Source organism: Zootoca vivipara, chromosome 6 (assembly GCF_963506605.1).
Source record: "Zootoca vivipara chromosome 6, rZooViv1.1, whole genome shotgun sequence".
In the NCBI taxonomy this organism is placed as follows: domain Eukaryota; kingdom Metazoa; phylum Chordata; class Lepidosauria; order Squamata; family Lacertidae; genus Zootoca; species Zootoca vivipara.
In genome coordinates this window covers 49,892,617-49,914,283 of record NC_083281.1, presented here as the reverse complement: position 1 = coordinate 49,914,283, position 21,667 = coordinate 49,892,617, and the positions used below count along the sequence as shown (strand labels likewise).

General features: G+C 42.0%; 2 protein-coding genes across 3 annotated transcripts in view; one reads left to right on the top strand and one right to left on the bottom strand.

Moving 5' to 3' along the window:
- DDX28 (DEAD-box helicase 28) overlaps nt 1-21,667 on the bottom strand; it is a 59,392-nt gene continuing 37,725 nt past the window's right edge. For both annotated transcript variants that reach the window (XM_035119898.2, XM_035119899.2), the window contains one exon: nt 1-635. The gene's annotated coding sequence lies outside the window, so the exon portion shown is untranslated. The remainder of the gene's footprint in view (nt 636-21,667) is intronic.
- On the top strand, nt 5,011-20,162 carry LOC118086776 (dipeptidase 2-like). Its single transcript, XM_035118768.2, has 11 exons — nt 5,011-5,156; nt 8,450-8,576; nt 10,130-10,259; nt 10,577-10,580; nt 10,854-10,991; nt 11,538-11,604; nt 12,201-12,377; nt 13,993-14,080; nt 17,093-17,168; nt 18,263-18,398; nt 20,061-20,162. Exons 1-11 carry the CDS (start codon nt 5,011-5,013, stop codon nt 20,160-20,162), a joined length of 1,191 nt encoding a protein of 396 aa, XP_034974659.2.

Here is a 21,667-nt window from a genome sequence, read left to right as displayed (position 1 = left end):
ATATATGGAATTGTAGCTCTGTGAGGGGAAAAGGGATGTCCTAACAGTTCCTACCGGTAGATCTAATTTACTTTTGTTCTCCTTCCTATTCAATACCTTTTTTAACACAGTCTGGCAGCCGTATATTGCATTTATATCCTACAAAGAACATAATGGAACAGTCCTTTTTACAGTCCAAGGTATGCATGCCAAAGCAAGTGATTTATCAAACCCTGAAACCAGCTGGGTTTATTGATCATTCTAACAAGGACATCGATTCAAGGATGCAGACCTGAGTGCAATTACGTGTTATGCTAAGCATATTTAAAAAAACCAAACATGCTGGCCAGTTTATTTTTCCTGAAGAAGCCCATCCTGCCATGTGCTAGCGTTCTAATCCAGGACAGAGGCTCTCACGGTTGTTTTTACTGGAAAAAGTAAGTGGCTTTTTCTGAAAAAATGCTAAACACACCTTGAAAAACATACACATAATACAAACTGAACATAATGCATGGTCTGCAACACTTATCTGAGCACTAACACAGCCAGCCTGGAGCTTCTGAACATTTGTGAGGGTGGTGTCAAGGGTCCTTATGTCAGTTTTGCTCAGCTTGTTATGTTAGAACAATTTCAGATTCTCGGATAGATCATCGTCTCTGCATGGTAAAAAGAGGAGAGATTAGCAATCTGCACAGGTGACCCCTTCTACCTAGCAAAAGTTGCACCCTGCTAAATAGCACATTCCCAATCCAGTACTTTATATAATAATGTGTTTGTGACAATTCCATGAAGGTTTGGTTATAAATCAAATAAGTAAGGGTAAAAATAATATCATATTCTTCCTTTAGAGGACATCGTTTTAATTCTGCCTTCTTCTTTCCCTCCTTCAATATTTGGCTTCAGAGTGGAAATAGCAAAAATAGGATCTTTGTGCAAAATGAGCATATTAATTTAATTGCATAACTCATTTGGGTACAGCATTTGAAAGGCTTTTCTGCATTCAAAATGATGGGTTTTTTTTTAATGCATTACATGATAATACGTTTAATACATGATAATGTACTCAGAGTGCCCAAAACAATAATGTGGCAAGGTGCCTTAATGCATTTGGGGAGGGAGAAAGAAATTGGGCATACTAATCCATTAAAGGGACTCCTGTCATGAGGTCGAGGCGGCTCTGCCTTAACAATCGGTCAGTTCTGGTATCTCAAATGCTAGAAAACAGAAGCCACTTCAGCAGAACCTCTTTCAAGGTCATTGGGTGGAGCTGTTCAGAGGGTGGCAGATTTTAAACTCAGTTAGTGGCAATTTCTGGATACATTTCAGTTGTGGTTTAGACTTGGTTGTGGCACAGAAATTGCTTTGGTCACCCTGTATCTCTGTCAGGTGAGAAACGGGAAATGTATCTTTGCTAATTCTCCTCAACTTCTCAGTGGCTTTTGATACCATCAACCATGTTATCTTTCTGAAGTGGCTGTCTGAATTAGAGTGAGTGGCACCACTTTGCAATGGTTCCTATAATACTTGGATGGTCATTTCCCTCCCTTTTTCAGAATTCAAAAATGCATTTGAACATACCATAGGGAGGCTGCTTTAGCATCTATCTATCATCTATCTTGGGACGCAGGTGGCGCTGTGGGTTAAACCACAGAGCCTAGGGCTTGCCGATCAAAAGGTCGGCGGTTCGAATCCCCATGACGGATGGGGTGAGCTCCTGTTGCTCAGTCCCTGCTCCTGCCAACCTAGCAGTTCGAAAGCACGTCAAAGTGCAAATAGATAAATAGGTACTGCTGCAGCGGGAAGGTAAACGGTGTTTCCGTGTGCTGCTCTGGTTCGCCAGAAGCGGCTTTGTCATGCTGGCCACATTACCTGGAAGCTGTACGCCAGCTCCCTTGGCCAATAAAGCAAGATGAGCGCCACAACCCCAGAGTCAGTCACGAATGGACCTAATGGTCGGGGTCCCTTTACCTTTACCTTTCATCTATCTATCATCTCTATCTATCTATCTATCTATCTATCTATCTATCTATGTATCATGTACCTATCATCTATCTGTCTATCTACCCTGTTTCTCATATTTTAAGACATACCCATAAAATAAGCCATAGCAGGATTTCTAAGCATTCAAGGAATATAAGCCATACCCCGAAAATAAGACATAGTGATAGGCGCAGCAGCAATGCTGGCTGCGGCAGGAGGAGGAGGAAAAAAATAAGACATCCCTTGAAAATAAGCCATAGTGTGTTTTTTTGAGGAAAAAATAAATATAAGACATGCCTTATAATATGAGAAACACGGTATCTATCTATCTATCTATCTATCTATCTATCTATCTATCATCTATCTATCTATCTATCTATCTATCTATCTATCTATCTATCTATCTTTCTGTCCTATCTGTCTTCATTTACGGACTTTCAGTACTGTATATGTGAGTGGCAAATGGTAAACATATGGAGTGCAATCCTTTATGATAAAGCAAACAATATGGACAGTTCTCAACAGATCACACAGAAGTAATCTAAACCTCTTAGTTTTCGTTTATGAATGTAGTCATTGCGTATATCATTTTCAAGTTCCAGACAATGTGAGAACTTTAAAATATATTGGAATGAAGCAGGGTGCCTCTTAAAATGCAAAAAGCAGTCTCTGGGCTTGTACTTTGGGGGAAGCGAAATAGGGAAATGGAAATGGAAGAAACTGCATTTGCTCACGAAGGGAAGTCACGCTTCTGAAGGAGTTTGCGGAAATGCAATGGAGATTTGTATTGCCAATGCTTCAACTGCTTGCATTTGCTTCTGTTCTAAAAGCGAGCTACAAGTGGCATTGACCAGGGGCAGGGGTGGCTTATACCTTCACTTTCAGGAACATAAAGTCCCCGTCTCCCCCCCTCCCCTGCCGCCTGGAAGATGATGTCCATCTTCAGGTCCAGAAATCAAAGTGAATAGCTTTTAAAGTCACTGCAAAACAGGGTGCCCCCAGCTTCCTCCTGTTCCATTCCTTCCATCTGGCAGAACTGTTCAGTCTGAGTTGTTCAAAAGGTTTTTGTATATCTTACATATGGGTCATGTTATTCTTTGAAGTGATGCTAGAAGAAAACAACTTAGCTGAAACATATGCAGCTCACAAGAGCCCAGCTGTGTGTGTTTTAAGTTTCAGAGAACTTCATTTCTGGTTAAGGAGCAAGGAAGTGTTGAAAACCCTCTTTAGTTTTTCTCATGATCAGAAGAAAGAAAGAAAAGAATTCTTGGAACTGAGTGAGGATCTTTTGTTCTATTTGCTTAACTGTCGTGACAGGGCTGGGGAACATTTTTCAGCCCAAGGGGAGGGCTGTGTTTCCTTCTGAGCAACGTTCCTTGGGCCACGTGCTGGAGTGGGTGGGGCCAGAGGCAAAATTAGGTGGAGAAACAAATGCAAAACTTACATTTGTATAATAGGTTACTCACCAACTCAGCCATCGCTATCCTCCATCCAGGAGGCATTATCAGACTCCAAGGACACATTCCAGCCAGGGAAAACCAAACTCTGTGGAACTCTCACCCACAAGAGGTTATACAGATGCCATCCCAACTGAGTTTCAGGTGCCCAGTCAAAACTGCTGTATTTCAGGAGGCCTCTTTACGCAGAAATAAGCTTCCCAGATATTTTACATTTTAAAAACTTTTATTTTTAAGATTTTAAATTCTGGAGGTTTAATTTATGTTTTAAATTTTGTATATTGTTTCTTTTATTATTGTATGCTGCTTTGTGACCAACATGGTGAAAAGTGGGATATAAATTTCTATGTAAACAAACAAGCAAACAAGCAAACAAACAAAGTTGTGGAGCATCACAAATTAACCACCCCAGTTGCATGATATTCCACAATTCTATAAATGCTGAAACTTATTTAGTTAGCAGCCTTAAGTGAATTTTCCTCATCTCCTTTGAAAATCTGGACAGCCTCACTGTCTTTACTTTTTCTTCCTTTCCTCTTTGTAACACAAACTAGATCTCCTGAGGGATGGGGAAAGAAAGGCAAATCTTCCTAATTTGCACTTTCTGGTATGTGAACCAAGAAACACCAGTCCTTCAAAATTCACATTTCTCTGGCCAAGTAATGTGTGCAAAAATGCATATGCTAGGGTAATTCGTGCATAAAAAGCATAGAAATAACACACCCAAATGCACTATGTTAGGGTAAACTGCTTTGCAAAAATGCATATATTTGTCAACATTGCTTATAAACACGTGGATATTTGCACTAAAATGCTGATGAATTTTCATGAGGGCCTCTCTCTTTTTTAAGCAAACTGTGGTGGAAATGTGGGGAAGTGAATTTACTCAAATGTGAACAAGCCCCAAGGCTTTGTGGGAAACAGAGCCTGAATCACCCAGCAACATATCCCAGGTACTGTACCCAACATGGTACAGAGCAGGGGTAGGCAACCTAAGGCCCGTGGGCTGGATGTGGCCCAATAGCCTTCTAAATCCAGCCCGCGGACGGTCCGGGAATCAGCATGTTTTTACATGAGTAGAATGTGCCCTTTTATTTAAAATGCATCTCTGGGTTATTTGTGGGGCCTGTCTGGTGTTTTTACGGTACATGAGTAGAATGTGTGCTTTTATTTAAAATGCATCTCTGGGTTATTTGTGGGGCATAGGAATTGGTTCACTTTTTTCCTTCAAAATATAGTCCGGCCCACCACATGGTCTGAGGGATGGTGGACCAGCCCACGGCTGAAAAAGGTTGCTGACCTCTGGTACAGAGTCTTCCCTCCTACATTATTAGGCCATGTAACTTTTTATATCGACAGATTATGAGATGTACAGTATATGACCAGGGTGTGGGTGGAGAAGAGCCTTTCAAGAAGGGATTTCCAGTACTCATTCAGAACAGGGTCACCATGTGTTTTCTTTCTGTGTGGGAAGAGGCCAAGGCTGATGGATGATTTCAGGTGGGTATTCCCCTCTTCCTTTCAGAGCTAAACTAGTAAAAGATAAAACTACCGGCTGAGTTTAAAACTGCCTTGCTTCTGCCACTCAGCAAACATGTTTTTGGACCTGAAGAGGATTGTGCTGAAATGGCTTCTGCTGGAGCTGTTGCTGCTGCTTTCTGGCATTTGGGATGCTGGAGCTGACGATTCGTTAAGACAGCAGGCTCTCAACCTCATGGTGGAAGTCCCCTTAATTGATGGGTAGGCCCGATTTCTTTCTTCATCTCCCTGTCCAAAACACATGGTTGCTGTTGTTTAGTTGTTTAGTCGTGTCCGACTCTTCATGACCTCATGGACCAGAGCATGCCAGGCACTCCTGTCTTCCACTGCCTCCCGCAGTTTGGTCAGACTCATGTTGGTAGCTTCGAGAACACTATCCAACCATCTTGTCCCCTTCAGGATCTGTCCTTCCAGTGAGCACTCAGGGCTAATTTCCTTCAGAATGGATAGGTTTGATCTTCCTGCAGTCCATGGGACTCTCAAGAGTCTCCTCCAACACCATAATTCAAAAGCATCAATTCTTTGGCGATCAGCCAATTCTTTATGGTCCAGCTCTCAATTCCATACATTACTACTGGGGAAACCATAGCTTTAACTATATGGACCTTTGTCAGCAAGGTGATGTCTCTGCTTTTTAAGATGATGTCTAGGTTTATCATTGCTTTTCTCCCAAGAAGCAGGTGGGACTGCTGTCACCATCTGCAGTGATCATGGAACCCAAGAAAGTAAAATCTCTCACTGCCTCCATTTCTTCCCCTTCTATTTGTCAGGGGCTGATGGGACCAGTGGCCATGATCTTGGTGTTTTTTTAAGACACCTTTTTGTGTTATTTTTTGGCCCTATGGGCAAGCCTAAGGTATCATACGCTGTACTAAAAAGACCTCATTTTGTACCCAAGAGAAAGCTTTCAAATTCTGCACCAAAATGATTATGCCATTAGATGATGGTGCTCATTTTACAGAACCCTTATTTAGCTTTACTATCTCAATGTTGAGATTTCAAAATTGTTATTCGCAGTACTTAAAACACCATTTCTTGGGGTGCCTGAGGGTCAGATTAGTGAATTAAGTGTCCCCTTAATTTCCCCTTATTTAATCAACTTTAATTTCTCATAGTGGGGGCTTATATTCCAGTTTCTTACTATTCATCCCCCCCCTTTTCCCTCTTTTATCATAATGGAAAGAGAAGAGGGGAAAAATAACAGGAATCAGTTATTTAACACCCCCCACTTGGGAACAAAACAGCATGAATGAGGGCAATTAATTACTAATCCTCAGGCCACACTGAGCAAGAAAGCAATAATATGGCCTGAATCTGCAAGCAAAAAGCTTTCAATTTAACCAAACAGTTACAACCCAAAAGACTTACCGGTAGTAGTATGCTTTAACTTTCCACATTAGATAAGCTGGTTCTGCAATTGCATTTTTAGCTCTCTTAAAAAAAAACAAACAAACTCCAGTACCAGGTCTGATAAACACAGGAGTTCAACACCAGAAACTGATGTGAGATGTTTGGGGAAAGTTTTGCCCTAAAAGGTACCACATAAATCTTTGAAATAAATAGCTGGTGGATTATTTCCAATATGGAGATGTGAGTGGTAACTGTGTGGTTTAAGTATAAATTTAATTTTTTAACTGTTCTTGTTTATTTTAACTCCACAACTTACCTTCTGCTGACCTCAAACCAAAAGAATTATGCCTGCTGGGTTTCTGCCTTGCCTTTGTGGTTTAAAGGGCTCCAAAGTTCATTTACTTAAATTACTATCAGCTGTGTGGGAGCTAGGGTGATGACTTTTTTACAACCTCATTTCCCTGTATCATAATTTGATGAGCTTTCATTAAAGATTAGATAAAATCTTACTTTCAAAGAGATTTGATATAAAAAAAAACCTCACACACAAAATGATTTAAAAAAATTTATTTATCAGTTTTTTGACCATTTTTGAAGTCACTGTAAGCAGATATAAAGTTGAACCCACGCTTTAGAGTCACATATATACAACTTTATATAGGGTCATCAAACACACAAGGAAGCTTTTTTTAGCTGCAGTAACAGTATAGACGCTGCTAGAGGACGATGTTTTGCTACCTCTCCTGTAGGTTCTTTTCCCAGCATGTCCGGCAGGGTCTGCTGGCTGAGTTTTGAGGTCCCAAAAAGGGGCTTTTACCTTGCGCAGGTGTGACATTTGTATACCCTATGTTGCTAAGAACACTCCCCATTGTGGAATGTGGTGTTGTGTCCAAATTTGATACGAAATATATATATAATTGTTAATAGAATTTTATGAAATGGTAAAACGGCAATTAAAAAATGGTTTGTGCGTAACCTTTTTTAAATATTTCAATGGAATATACCTCATTTTAGTCATTAATAGGCAAAAGTTCATCCATTTGTGCTACAGGAAATAATTTTTGAGGAAAAAAATGAAAAAGTCATCACCCTAGTGGGAGACTTTAGCGCTTGGAACTAGAGTTGGAGCTTTTGGTTTTTGGAATGCTTTTCTGGAACTCTTCACACACAAATTGTTCCCTTTTATGAACTGTGCTCCTTACTGCATTTTGTTGATCCCCACCAAGATTAACCAATGGAGATTTACCCACTGAGAAAGAAGGAGAAGCCCCCCAGTAAAAACCCATAATAAGAAAGATACAGCACTGAGTGTGGATGAGGTGTCAGGATGAGCAAAAGAATTAAACCAAAAATGCCTTTACAGCTAAGGTGGAGGTAATGTTGATTGGAAAACTTTACAACTATAATACTGCTCATAGACTGTACTATACTGATATAATATGATGTCGTGGGTATTTAATAACGAGGAGACATAGAGGACATGCAGAGACTGCAACCCTCCCAAACTCCAAGCAATCCGAAATTGACAGTTTCATGCTTGGCAGTTTTGGCAACTCTGGTCCATCTGGGTATTCTCTTTCTGCGTCTAATCATCATTTTGGCAACTACTTTGGTGGAAAGAGGTTAATGAGGACAGCCAAGAAACGAGGACTGAGAAGAGTTTGCAGGCTTTTGGATCTCAGCCTGGAGATGAGAGTGATGGCAGAACCGTTTTAAAGGGAAGTTAATCCTAATTCCAGAGCAAGTGGCCTTTGAAATGTCACCAGTGCCAAATGGGATCCTGCCAAATTGGCAGGGGGGAAACAGAATTGTTTAAATAACGAAGCCATTCAAGATAACTATGTCCAGAATAAATCTTGATGGGTCCCTGCGTGTCAGGGAGGTTGTTCAATGCTTGGTACATGTTGTGATCCTGCCCATGAGCTCAGGTGTTTTTGGAACTTTCTATAATGAACAGTGCAAAACACAATGGACTAGGGTTTTCTGTTATGTTTTATCAGCAGATACCAAGATGTTGTTCTAATTGGATATCCTTATAGCTTCGATCTATGTGTGCTGCTAGCATTGTCTGAATGCCATTTTTTTTAAATACGGAAAGGATTTTATAGCCTTTAACTCTTCCACTAGGTATTTTTATTTTTCAGGCACAATGATCTGCCACTGAAGCTGAGATGGTTTTACAAAAACCAGCTGAGTAAAATTGATTTAAGGACCCTCAGCACCACATCCACAAACATTGAGAAGCTCCAGGCTGGTCATGTGGGTGCCCAGGTAGGCTCTCTTCAGGGTGGAAGTAGATCCATACTCTTGGATTGAGTTCCTTACTAGAGTGAACCAGAGACCAAGCATGGGGGAGGGATGAGTACACTTCCAGCTTTGGCTGGATGTCTGTTGCCATGATGGGAAAGATGGAGGTGGAAACCAAGGCTAGATTGGGTGTTGGTTGGTTGGCCAACCTGGCCCCCTCTGGTGGATTTTGTGTTAGTGGCCAGGCCAGCTCCATATATCAGGAGGCCCTCAGCAGCATGTGCTGCCAATGCCTGCCCCCAAACACCCACGCTCCCCTCCCCTAAGATGACTGCACACACAGTATATGTAGAGTTTTAGTAGTGGCAGCGGCAACACTTTTGATTGGGAGCTAAGTTCAATTCCCCTCTGTGGGCAAAAGCTCTTGAATGCTCCTGCCCTTCCTTCCTTATCCTTAAAATGGTGTTGGACTGGAGCTCCACAAAGGGAGGACTTTTCCCCGACAGTTCCTCAAAGGAGAGGGCGAGTAGAACAGTGTTGTGGACCTGACAGATGAGAGGGCAAGTAAAACATGACCCACGACCCTCCTGACAGATGTAGCAAGTCTCCTTAGCAGACAAGTCCTTGAATGTAGGAAGTTTACATTCTCCTGGCTAAGAGGCCTGTGGAAGGGAACCACTTCTCTGAGCAGTGAGCAGTTTGGTTTCATTCAGTGGCAGCAGTGGAGGCTGTTGTTATCAGAGAGAACAGGGCACTACCCCATCAAGCTCTGTCTGCCCTCAGCCAACTCCACTTGGTGGCCATCTAGGCTAGGTTAGCACTGCCTATCAGTTCCCTCCTCCTTAATCCCAGGGTTGCCATTGCAGGATCCTGCAGGCAGGAGCTTGAGGACAAAACTAGCATTAGCTGGCTCTGCCTGTCACTGGCTGCCTCCCTCTTTCATCCTTCCTGCCTTCCACCTTAGGAGTCCCAATGGGCACCAGCCACCACTGGGAAACGCAGGCTTTTTGACATTTTCGCGATAATTGACTGGTTTTAAAATGGGCAGGTTAACCTCAGGTGGGGGATGCACAGCTTAAATACTCCAACAAATAGCCCAAACCCACATTAGATCTCTGGAGAGGCAGCCAGCACCCTCAAAACGCTGTTCGTTTTGCAGAGCCCCAAAACTCAGTTCTCTGCCTGGCTGCCTCACACTGCAGGCCTAGCCTGCCTTCCTGCCTGCTGGAAGTGAGGTGACAAGTCATCATCTATCTATGCCTTTTTGAACTATCTCGGTTCCCATAGAAACACATTGCCAGAAATTGTCTAACAAAAGAATGCTCCTGGCTAGATCCATCAGATCAGTCTGACCATTTTAGCAGCCCTCCCCTCTCTTGGCCAGATGCCAGTCTTACAACTGAGTTGGAAGGGACCGTAGGCATGCTCCAGCTTTCCACCATAGCTGCCAAGTTATCCCTTTTTTTAAGGGAAATTCCCTTATGCTGAATAGGCTTCCTCGTGAGAAAAGGGAAAACTTGGCAGCTATGCTTTCCACCCACCCGCCCACTCATGCTCTATTTTCATGTTTCTTTCAGTTTTGGTCAGTGTATGTTCTGTGCAGCGCTCAGAAGAAAGATGTCGTGCGCCTCACTCTGGAGCAGATTGATGTTGTCAAACGGATGTGTGAAAGCTATGATGAACTGGAACTGGTGACATCTTCTGAAGGTGACGCTTGATACTGATTTTTATATTCTGATGCTTTCTGAACTTTGAGCTCTGGTCCATGTGGCCCCTGGAAGACTGCCCAGAAGGCAATGTGGCCCTCAGGCATAAGAAAGTCCCCCACCTGTCCTAGACCAGCACTAACCACTATGCTGCACTGTCTCTAACTATAAAAGGTTTTGGTCGCAGGTCTCCATGAGTTACACTCCATATTTATACATAAAAGGAAACTATTGGTTCCACTAACAGAGCTTTGGGAAATTAGAGGTGGGAGATAAGAATTCTACCCCCATAATTGTTCCAAACACTCACCCTTTGAGCTTTGTAGCTAAGAGAGGATTTGAACTCAGGACTCCTCATTCCGACACTTTAACTACTGTTCCACACTGGAACTGAAATTACTGTTAAGCTAGTCTATGACTACATGGTCATAAACTACATACATACATACATACATACATACATACATACATACATACATACCAAACAGAGCAGTCCATGTATCTATTAGCTCCCTGTATTGCTCTCTTTTGATCATTCTGTGTTAATGTGCCTGGTAAACTTCTGTCTTCCTGATCGAAATACAGGCATTGACAGAACTGACAGCAAAAAGATAGCATGCTTGATTGGCATCGAAGGGGGGCACTCCATTGACAGCAGCCTCGCGACCTTGAGGATGTTTTACAAGCTGGGCGTTCGGTACATGACGCTGACCCATAACTGCAACACTCCCTGGTAAATTACAAACAAGTGTTCCCTTCTTTGGGATTTACCAACATTGCTTAAAATACTGTAATGTATTCCTGCAGTGAGAAAATAAATGTTTCCCCCCCTTCAAGGAGGTGGGATTCTAGTAATGGTCAATGGTGGTTAAAAAAAACAACACCCTACCCGTCAAATGTTCAGATTGCACAGGTTGATGGTTGACCAGTGAGCCACAAGCAGAACAGAAAGAGATTGGGGACTCAGCTACATTAGTAAAGAAAAAGCGTTTTGTACTGTATGCGTTATAACACTGTGACAACAGATGGCGCTGTGGAATCCCGTCTTTCGCCAATGTGATTTTCCATTTTGAAGTACAGAACGCGTTTTCCTGAAACACTTTTTTTTAAAATGTGTCTAGATCCAGCCCGAGATTACCTGTGCTGGTTCAGAAAGGAGTTTAATACAGGTCACTATAAAGAAATATATAAAATACACAGGTGTAAACAGTACTGGGCTAGATGATTCCTTGTACTTCTTTTCCATTTGAATAATCATTTCCCTTCCCTGCATTTTTAGGGCTGAGACATCATCAAAGCAATCACAAGACTATCCTAACACTAATGGCTTGACTGATTTTGGCAAAGTACGTAAACTGATGAAGTCCTTTGCAATGCCCGCTACTGATTCTCTTCCAAAGAAGCATTCTAGCATTCTTTAGCAACAAAAGCTTATTATCACCTGTCTGGGTTTTAGGCCAATTTAATAGTCTTTCCCCAAAGAATCCTGGGGGTTTATAGTTTGCAGAGGGGGCTGAGAATTATTTTCTGGAGTTCTCCATCTCCATCCCACTCCCAGACTCATAGGGAGGAATTCAACATTGTCAGCAGAGGCACTTAAGTTTGCCAGACAATATCCTTCTTAAACTGTGGTGCCCAGAACTGGACACAGTACTCTAGCTGGGGTCTGATCAAGGCAGAATAGAGTGGCTCTATTACGTCTTTTAATCCAGGCACCTGTTGATACCGTCTAGAATAGCATTAGCTTCTTTTGCTGCTATGTCACATTGTTGACTCGAGGATGCATGTCCAATTTCTGGCTCTCCCTTCCCCACAGGGATTTTCAAAGCTCAAGAAAAATAGAATGCATATATTTCCATTGCCAAAGTGAAATATGAGTTGTGCTCTATTTTTGGCCAGAGTGGCAAAACTGATGAAACCGTCTTGTTTATTTTTGTGCTAGGAAGTGGTGAAGGAGATGAATCGTCTTGGGATGCTAATAGATTTATCTCACACATCTGACGCAACGGCAGAAGCTGCCCTCCGCGCCTCTCGCGCACCAGTCATTTTCAGCCATTCTTCAGCCTTCTCCATTTGCAACAACCCAAGGAACGTCCCTGATCATATTTTGCAGCTCCTGGTGGGTGTAGCTAAAGCTTAATGCTTGTCCAAACCCATGCAAAGGCAGGATATAATAGGGGGCTCAGAGGCACATTTTTCCTCTCAGCTGCAAAGTCAGTTTAAAAAGTGCTTCCTCAGAGAACCAATTCAAAGATGTCCAGGTAAAAGCAAGATGGAGAGCTACTTATAAAGCTGTATTATAATGGTCCATCTAGTTTAGTATTGCCAACACTGACTGACAGCAGCTCTCCGGGGTTTCAGACAGAAAGTCTCTTCCAGTCCTGCCTGGAAATGCTGGGGATTGAACCTGGGACCTTCTGAATGCAAAGAAGATGCTCTCCTGCAGGGCCACAGACCCTTTCCTGGTCAATGTCTTAAACTTAAAGCCTGGCTTACTATTGCTTAAGAAGGGAGGAGAAACCAAACTGATCCCAAATTATTCTCCTCTGTGGCTGTTTGATGATTGATATACATGGAATATTCAAATATTTGTGGAATATCATATCTGCAAGTGAAAATATGGTACTATTTGATACGTGCACATAATGGCATTTTGTGTTTTGCATGTGATCATTTCCAGAGGGGCAGCTGTGCTGCAGAAAAGCAACAAAAGAGTAATCTCTGCACAAATTGTGCGTACGTCTGCACCACAGGCATTGAATCATCTCCATCAGTTTATTCATCACCTTGTAAACAATCAACTCAAGGCAATGTACAATAGAAACAACAAACAAAAGTTTAAAAAACCCCAGCAGATGACATTTAAAGCAAAACAAACCCAGCAAAACAGATGCTCATGGCAAAGACCCATTTATATGATTGGGAAACCCTGTCAGAACAAGAATGTCTTCAGTTGTTTCCAGAAAGTGCCGGTAGTGGGAGCCTGTTACAGTTTTACAGGAATGTTGTTTGGAACAACAGGTGCAACCACATTGAAAGCCCTGCTCTGAGTTACTGCAGAGTAGGCTTTTGAGATCTTTGCAACTTCTGGGAGAAACTTTTGTGCAGACTGCAGTGATCTCCTGGGTATATAAAGAATAAGGTGGTCCCTTGCAGAACCTGGTCCCAAGCTGTATATGGCCTTATATGTTAGTACCAACACCTTCAACTTAGCAGATTGGAAGCCATCGCAAAGCCTGAAAGATATTACACGCTGGCAGTAGTTTGCCCCTGCAAGCAAGCAAGCTACTGTGTTCTGCACCAGCTGCAGCCTCTGAACTGACCAGAGGACAATATTCACCTGGTGCCAGACAAATACATTTCGTTTTTTGCCAGACTTTTTAGCCAGGCTCTTAATTATCTGTGGCCTTGGGTGAATGGAATGTTTTAATCTTGCCTTTTAAAAAAATAGGATTGTCTTTTAGATATTTCTTTGTTTTTCCTTTCATGCCACTTTCAATGTATGTGTTTGTTTGCTTAAATATTGTAAGTCGCTTTGAGTTCCCTTGGTAAAAAAGTGACCAATAACTTTAATACATAAGAATGAGAACAATGACCCAAAGGGTGGCCCCACATGGAGTGCATTGTGGTAATCCAACTGAGAACACTAGGAAAGTGCTATCAGACTGCAAGTGTTACCGTACTTTGGATTGTGGTGAATGGGCTGGCCATTCATTTTGCCTTCCTCCTTGCAGAAAGCAAACAACGGAATTGTGATGGTGACCTTCCATGCCAAGATAGTGGGCTGTGACAATGATGCAGTTGGCATTTCGACCGTAGCAGGTGTGTACCTCCCAGGGCAGGAGTCAAGCGTAGTGGGGGGACAAATCTGCCACTTTCAGTTCTCCACAGTTCTCATTTTCCAGTCTTAAATTCAGTTCTTCACATTTTCACAACACTCTACCAGCAGGGGGCACGAGTGGCACTGTGGTCTAAAGCACAGAGCCTAGGGCTTGCCAATTGGAGGGTCGGCGGTTCGAATCCCCGCGACGGGGTGAGCTCCCGTTGCTCGGTCCCAGCTCCTGCCCACCTAGCAGTTCGAAAGCGCATCAAAGTGCAAGCAGATAAATAGGTACCACTCCGGCGGGAAGGTAAACAGCATTTCCGCGCACTGCTCTGGTTTCACCAGAAGCTGCTTAGTCATGCTGGCCACATGACCCGGAAAAACTGCGGACAAACGTCGGCTCCCTCAGCCAGTAAAGTGAGATGAGTGCCACAACCCAGAGTCCTCTGAGACTGGACTTAACTGTCAGGCGGGGTCCTTTACCTTTTTTACCTACCAGCAGGGATTTGGAATACGAGCTTGTGTCTCCTTACCTTTTTACAACAGCTGGCCTATACAGGTTTAAAAATAAAATAAAATATTGAGTAGCCAGTAATTATGATGATTGTTCAGTTCTGCTTTTCAGGGTTGGTTTTGTTTTGTTAAATAAATTATATATATATATCACATTGCTGTACACCTCCCCGATATTTTATGAGTGGGGAATGCACAAACACCTTTATAAATAAAAATTGCCACTGCTGCAATTAGCAGCACAAAAAAACCCCTTCCGTGAATTCCAAAGAGAGATTAATTTCTGCTGCTGATTGCAGTGCATGCACCAACTTTGTCAGGATCAGAGTGGGACAAAGGGGTTATACCTGCGTTCCCCACATGCTGCAGTCTTGATTGAAAATGGACAGCCCCACCATGCAATTTTTTTTAAAAAAATAATTTTTATTAAATTTTACATATAGGGGGGGAAAACAAAAAAAAGAAAAAAATTAAAGAAGAAATACAAAAATGCAAAATACAAAAAAGAAAAAGAAAATGTAAATCCCCTTCTACTACTTCTAACATTTTCCCTTCCCTTTCTTTCTGACCTAATTTATAATTAACTATTATCATTTCCAAATCTCATCTGGATAACATAAAATTACATCTTATCACACATTACATAACCTTATTTTAAATCCTTCTTACTCATTGTGTATAAAAAGAGAAGGAAAGATAAAGAAAAGAAGGGGGAAAAGGCCCAAATTAAAAATAAAAAGGCATAAAACATTATCATCTTCTCCCATTTCTAATCCAAATCTTTCGGACTTCCTCATTTCCCCCTCTTGAGTTCCTTATCGATCTCTAATTATTGCAGTTTCCAAATCTAAAATTACCTTCTTTCATCCAATTTATAACTTCTTTTTAACCTTTTACCCATCCTACTTCTCCTTTAATATCCAATATTCTCTAACCTTTTACCCAAAAATATTCATAATTAATTTTCAAAATCTTCTTCCCCCTTTTTCTTGCTACCCTAAAAACTAGATCTCCCCCCTTTCCTTGGAATCGGTGTCTCCAGAGATTTCAGCCAGCACCTTATTACATTCCATGTTCAGACCGTGTTTAATCCGCCCATAAAAATCAACTCAATTCCCCCTCACCCCACTCCTGTTCTGTCACATTCTAAATTTTGCTCACCCCTGTCTCTCCCCTGCTATATTCCCAACATTATATCCTCAATCTTCTCTTTCAGCCCCCCTCCTACTTCCTTCTCCCCCTCTCTCACTGGGGTAAAAACCTTTTTATTTTTCCCCTTTTGGGGGGGGGGCTTTTGAGTCAAGTCCCTTCGCTGTTCCACCCCTCCCACTGGCGAAACAGTGGTTTCCTCTTCATCCCTTCCCTGTTCCACCCCTCCCACCGGTGGAACAGTTATTTCTTCCTCTTCAATCTCAAAAATCAGATCTTTAGAGTCAGCAAACTTCTTCCCTCCTTCAGGATTGCGGTTGCCCTCTGTCATTTCCAAAGTTTTCCCCATGGTCAAGTCACAGCATACATCTTCTTCTAGTGCATCCCCTAGTCCTTCTGCGTCTTCTCCATCTTGTTCCTCTCTAAGTTCATATGGATCATCTACTTGAAAGTTCTTTTCTGTTAATTCCTCAGTCCTTCCGTCCATACTTGTTAGAACATCTTTACGATTACGAATCTCCTCTGTCATTTCCAAAATTGTTGTCAAAATCAAGTCCCACAGTGTGTTATTCTTCTCACAGTCCAGAACATTCTCTTCCTTCCTGTTGATGCTTTCCACCTCCATAATTGTGGCAGAGCAGGAAGTGGTGTTGTTATTGTCCTTATTTTAAATTTTCCAAGTATACAAAGAATAGAGTTCCATCTGAACTGGATCCAACCTCTATTTCTTTGCTCTTTTTTCTTTATTTTTCAGTCTCAAATTCAACACTGAGTAGCCTTAGAGTCTATTTTTTTAAAGACTTCCTCTTTTGTTTGTCTGCAGCTCTCAGTCAGTCTCATACAAGCAGACACATTCTTTTCCATTGTGACGTCATAAAGACGGCTAGCTGGTCCTTCCTTTGACCCGACTCCAAGTTCACCGGGGGGGGGGGGTTCCCCTTAAGAGATCACAGTCTTTGCAGAGATTTTAAGCACTTTCCCCTTTTCTCTTACTCTGCATCTGGAAAAAAGCTCCTTTTAAAACAAGATTTCTGAGCTTTCCTTAGCTTTGCTGCATCGTCCATTACTCAATTAACTTACTTAATCCGGATTGGTCTTTTTTTAAAGGAAGAATCCGCCGCTTGCTGGCTGGAGGCTCGGAGCATTTGTTAGCAATTTAAAACAAAAAACAAAAAACCACACCCAGTACTGACCCCAATGTTGCCCAGTGAACTCCATGGCTGAATTCTGATTTCAACTCTCTTCTCCCAGTCCAATTACTTACCAACCCCAAACCACACTAGTCACATTTGCCAGTCTTTCTGAATCATGTAACTCATGCTTTTCTGCCTCTTCCATCCTCCCCTTAGATCATTTTGACCACATCAAGACAACGATAGGCTCAGAATATATCGGAATTGGTGGTGACTACGATGGAGTGACCAAGTTAGTAAACATTATTAGGGGTAGGCAAGACTGAGTGACTAAGCTAGTAAATCAATATGTTGCTAACAACTTAATGTGTTAGTTAAACTGTGGGCATCCCATAAGCCGCTGTGGGAACAAGATGCTGGACTTGCGGGTTTCATGGATTTCCCCCATCCTGATTGCTTGGCTGTTTGGTTTGCTGCACTCTGCTAGGATTTAATTGGTACTGTATTACTGTTTTTGGCATTGTGATTTGTTTTTTTGTCTACCGCCTTGGCTTTATTTGAAAAGAAATGTGGAAATAACAGCAACAGGAGCAACAACAACAACAGTGTTTTACACTTGGGATTAATCTGCAAGGTGTGAAGCAGTTGTTTCCATTTCACCTGGAATTCTACCAGACCTGAATTGTTGGGAGATATTGAGAAGCTCAAGTACATTTGCTACCCGCCTCCCTCAATTGACTTTCCTCTGAGGGGAATGACCGTTCCCCCCATAGAAGGGGAGGCGCATTTTGTGCAGTCGCACACAGCCCCCTGGGATCCCTGAGGCAGCCTTGTGAGTTCGGAGGCCGGTGCTGCCTTCCTGGGCTGGATACTGGTGGTCTCCGCACACACAGTTAGTCGTCCAATCCAGCTTGGGGAGGCGTTGCTGGGGAGGAGGGATCGGCCAGGTAGGAGGAGGTAACCTTAGAGTGCACACAGCAGAAGCAGAGCCATTCCCGGGAAGCAGCCGACGGCTCCAGAGCTGTTTTCCTCTGAGGGGAAAAGAAGAATATACCATACAGGAGCCTTTGCCAACCTGGTGCCTCTCCCCAGACTATGACTCCCATCAGAACAAGCTGTGCTCGCTGAGGATGCTGAGAGTTGCAGTCCAAAACCTTAAGAGGGCACCAGCTTGATGAAGGTTGCAAAAAGCATACAGTATAGGAAGCTACGAGAGTTCAATGTGGCCTTCCTAGCTGGGCTCTTGAAGTCCACTGTAACCATCCAAAGGTTAGCTGAAAGCAGCTTGCCCCTTGCTTTGTTCTGAGAAGGACATCAGCTCCCTTCTCTGCAATTACTGGCCCAACGGCACTGTGGCTTATATGGTGAATTGTAATTTCTTTGCAGGTACCCTGAAGGGCTGGAAGATGTTTCCAAATATCCAGCCTTGATCGAGGAGCTGTTAAAGAGAGGTTGGGGTGAGGAGGAACTGGCGGGCGTTTTGAGACAGAACTTCCTTCGTGTTTTCCGGGAGGTGGAAAAAGTAAGAGTGAAAGAAATCCTTTCTTTGTCCATCTGGCTCTCTTGCTTAAAGCGACTCCTTTTTAATGCAGCTTGGTTTCTAACAATAGAGACTACCTATCTGTTTATCTAGCAGATCACCTTGGCCATTTGGATGTTCAGCTGAACTCATGCTAGGGATAGGGAAGAAATTCAGTTTAATGCAAAACTGCACTCATTTGCACTTCCTGAAACAAACCTAAGGGTCTGGTATAGATGCCTGAAGGGCCACATTCGGCCCCTGCATTCCCTATTTTTGGTTTACAGGCATAAGTGATGCACCAGGCCTCCTGAACAAACAGTAGCAACTTTGGGACTCTTATGGAAAACACGTGTTCGATCCCAAGCCTATAATCTCCATATTCATACAACATGCCACTTGGGAATGTTGACGGAATACTTAAAACATTGTGTGATTAATTTTGCTTAGCAGAATTCTGGGGTGATGGTGGAAATAGATAACTTCGAAATTTGTTTGAATGGTTAAGGAAAGTTTAGATGATAGTTATAATAAATTGATTCACCTTATTGTAAACATTTACAGCAAGGCAAAATTCTACAAATTGAATTACAGTTTTTAAAAGCCTGATATTGTCTACTGGAACAGAAGAATGAGCGACATCGACTTAGATCCTATCAAAGTTAGTTGAGCTTAGGTCACACTGAAATCATTGGGACAAGTTAGTTGAGTCTTAAATTAACTCCTATTGGTTGCAATAGGAACTGAGTTCAATTAATTAAGTTGGGATCCAGCCCATTAAATATTATTATTATTAATTAATTAATTAATTATTATTATTAATTTTATTATTTATACCCTGCCCATCTAGGTGGGTTTCCCCAGCCACTCTTGGCAGCTTACAGAATATATAAAACATAATAAAGCATCAAACATTAAAAATTTCCCCATACAGGGCTGCCTGCATAACTTTCAGATGTCTTCTAAAAATTATGTAGTTCTTAATCTCCTTGACATCTGAAGGGAGAGCTTTCCACAGGGAGGGTGTGACTACCGAGAAGGCCTTCTAGCTATGCTAATGGTCCAGTGGTTTAATGTGCTTATGGCAACCTGATATTTTTAAATTTCTTTTCTTTCTATTTTTCTGGCCTCTTGAATTAAAGATAAGCACCTAACATAGTCAGTAGCTGTCAACAGCAGAGAGATATTACAGGCTTCCCATAAGCATCTGATTGGCCTCTGTCAGAACAGGATACTGGGCTAGATGGACCTTTGGTCTGATCTGGGCTTTTGGTTGTTGTTATTGTTGTTGCTGATGCTTTTTAAAATAGACAGACAGAACCATCAGTATATAAAGCAGCATCCCCCAGCCTGGGGCCTTTCAGGTATTTTAGATACCTGAAGCAAAGCCCCTGCAGCGAGCAGGTTGCAGTTAAAACTTAGACAGCTGGTGGAAACAAAAGAGCAAATGGAAAGATGGCTGTAGTGAGGAGTCATGCAAATAAATATACCTACAGATTACATCTGCTTCTGTATTCTTCGTTCTTTCATTATTTTTAGTTTCATTGTATTGAAGCTCCTATGCACCAATTAGAAAAGATTGGTATACAAATTATTGAAATAGATGAAGAGGAGATTCCAGTGGGTTTTGCCTTCTAGTTAGCTCTGAATTTTGGATTTTTCTAGGTGCGTGATGAGAGTGCTTCCATGACAGCCGGAGAAGAGGAAATTTCCCCAGATGACGTACAACACGACTGCCGTTTAGAGTTGAAGCCTCCTCCTGGTTAATGTCTTCTTCTTGGGGACAACCAAGCACCTTAATATGTGGGAATCATGTTGTGCAAAGAGAATAATAAAGGTACTTGCCTCCACGGACGTGGAAACTGGTGGCAGCTGGTGATCTTTGAAGATCAGGGCCAGGGATCCTACAGCCTACAGGCAGAATTAGTGGGGAAATGTACCTGTGCTGCTGGTACAAGTAGTGGTATAAAACATACAACACGTGGGCGACACACAATAATCCCTATATTAATTATGCATTATTCACCATACGTTATTTATCAAAACTTCTAGGAAAAATACAAAGCTTTATGCGAAAGCCACAGAGACTTGCAAACTACCAAATCTGAAATGAACTGTTGTTATCTGATTCCAGTGAGTTTCTCAAATGTTTGACTCAGTCTAAATGTCCAGTTCTAATATGTTTTATAATATTTAACTCAGTCTTTTGATTTCCTTTGGATCAGTTCATAAGGATACCAACAGAGGTAAGTTTGATGTTATTCACAATACCGAGAGATGCTGGTAGAGTTGTAGACAGATGTTATTGAAAATGTAGATGAAGATGTAGACAGGGTGCCGGCATTTTGATCCTGTTTTGCCCTGGCAGTCCTGTTACTTAGGAGGCCGCTATTCACCCCCTTTGGCTGGGGTTTGCAGATAGCACACTCCCACAATAGTTTCCGGGCTTCTTCAGTGGTTCTCAAAGCTTGAATACATATTGATATTTAATTTCATGAAGAATACTTTTTCTTGGCTTAAGCTGAAGAAATTAATTTGCTTAGCAAGGTTACCCTGTTTGGATCTGGGTATAAAAACATTCTTTCATTAACATTTGCTTAACAGGTGTTAATCATTAGTGAGGAGAAAGGAAGTGTAGGAGAGGATGAAGGACAAGAGGAGATAGATGCTGACAATACTTACAATGTCTATGTTTCTCATACAGATTCCACTGCTCATGACCAAGACTTTTTGGATATCTTGTTTATTGTATTTCCTGGCAACAAGAAACAAGATTAATCTTTTTGTTTAAAACATTACAACCGGGGGGATTGAATTCAAAGTTTGCTCTCTCAGTGTTTATTTAAATATGGTCATGAGCAGTGGAATCTGTATGAGAAACATAGACATTGTAAGTATTGTCAGCATCTATCTCCTCTTGTCCTTCATCCTCTCCTACACTTCCTTTCTCCTCCCTAATAATTAACAGCTGTTAAGTAAATAGAAATGACAGCCATGAATTGCCGATTTAAAGTATTCTTCATGAAATTAAATATCAATATGTATTCAAGCTTTGAGAACCACTGAAGAAGCCCGGAAACTATTGTGGGAGTGTGCTATCTGCAAACCCCAGCCAAAGGGGGTGAATAGCGGCCTCCTAAGTAACAGGACTGCCAGGGCAAAACAGGATCAAAATGCCGGCACCCTGTCTACATCTTCATCTACATTTTCAATAACATTTGTCTACAACTCTACCAGCATCTCTCGGTATTGTGAATAACATCAAACTTACC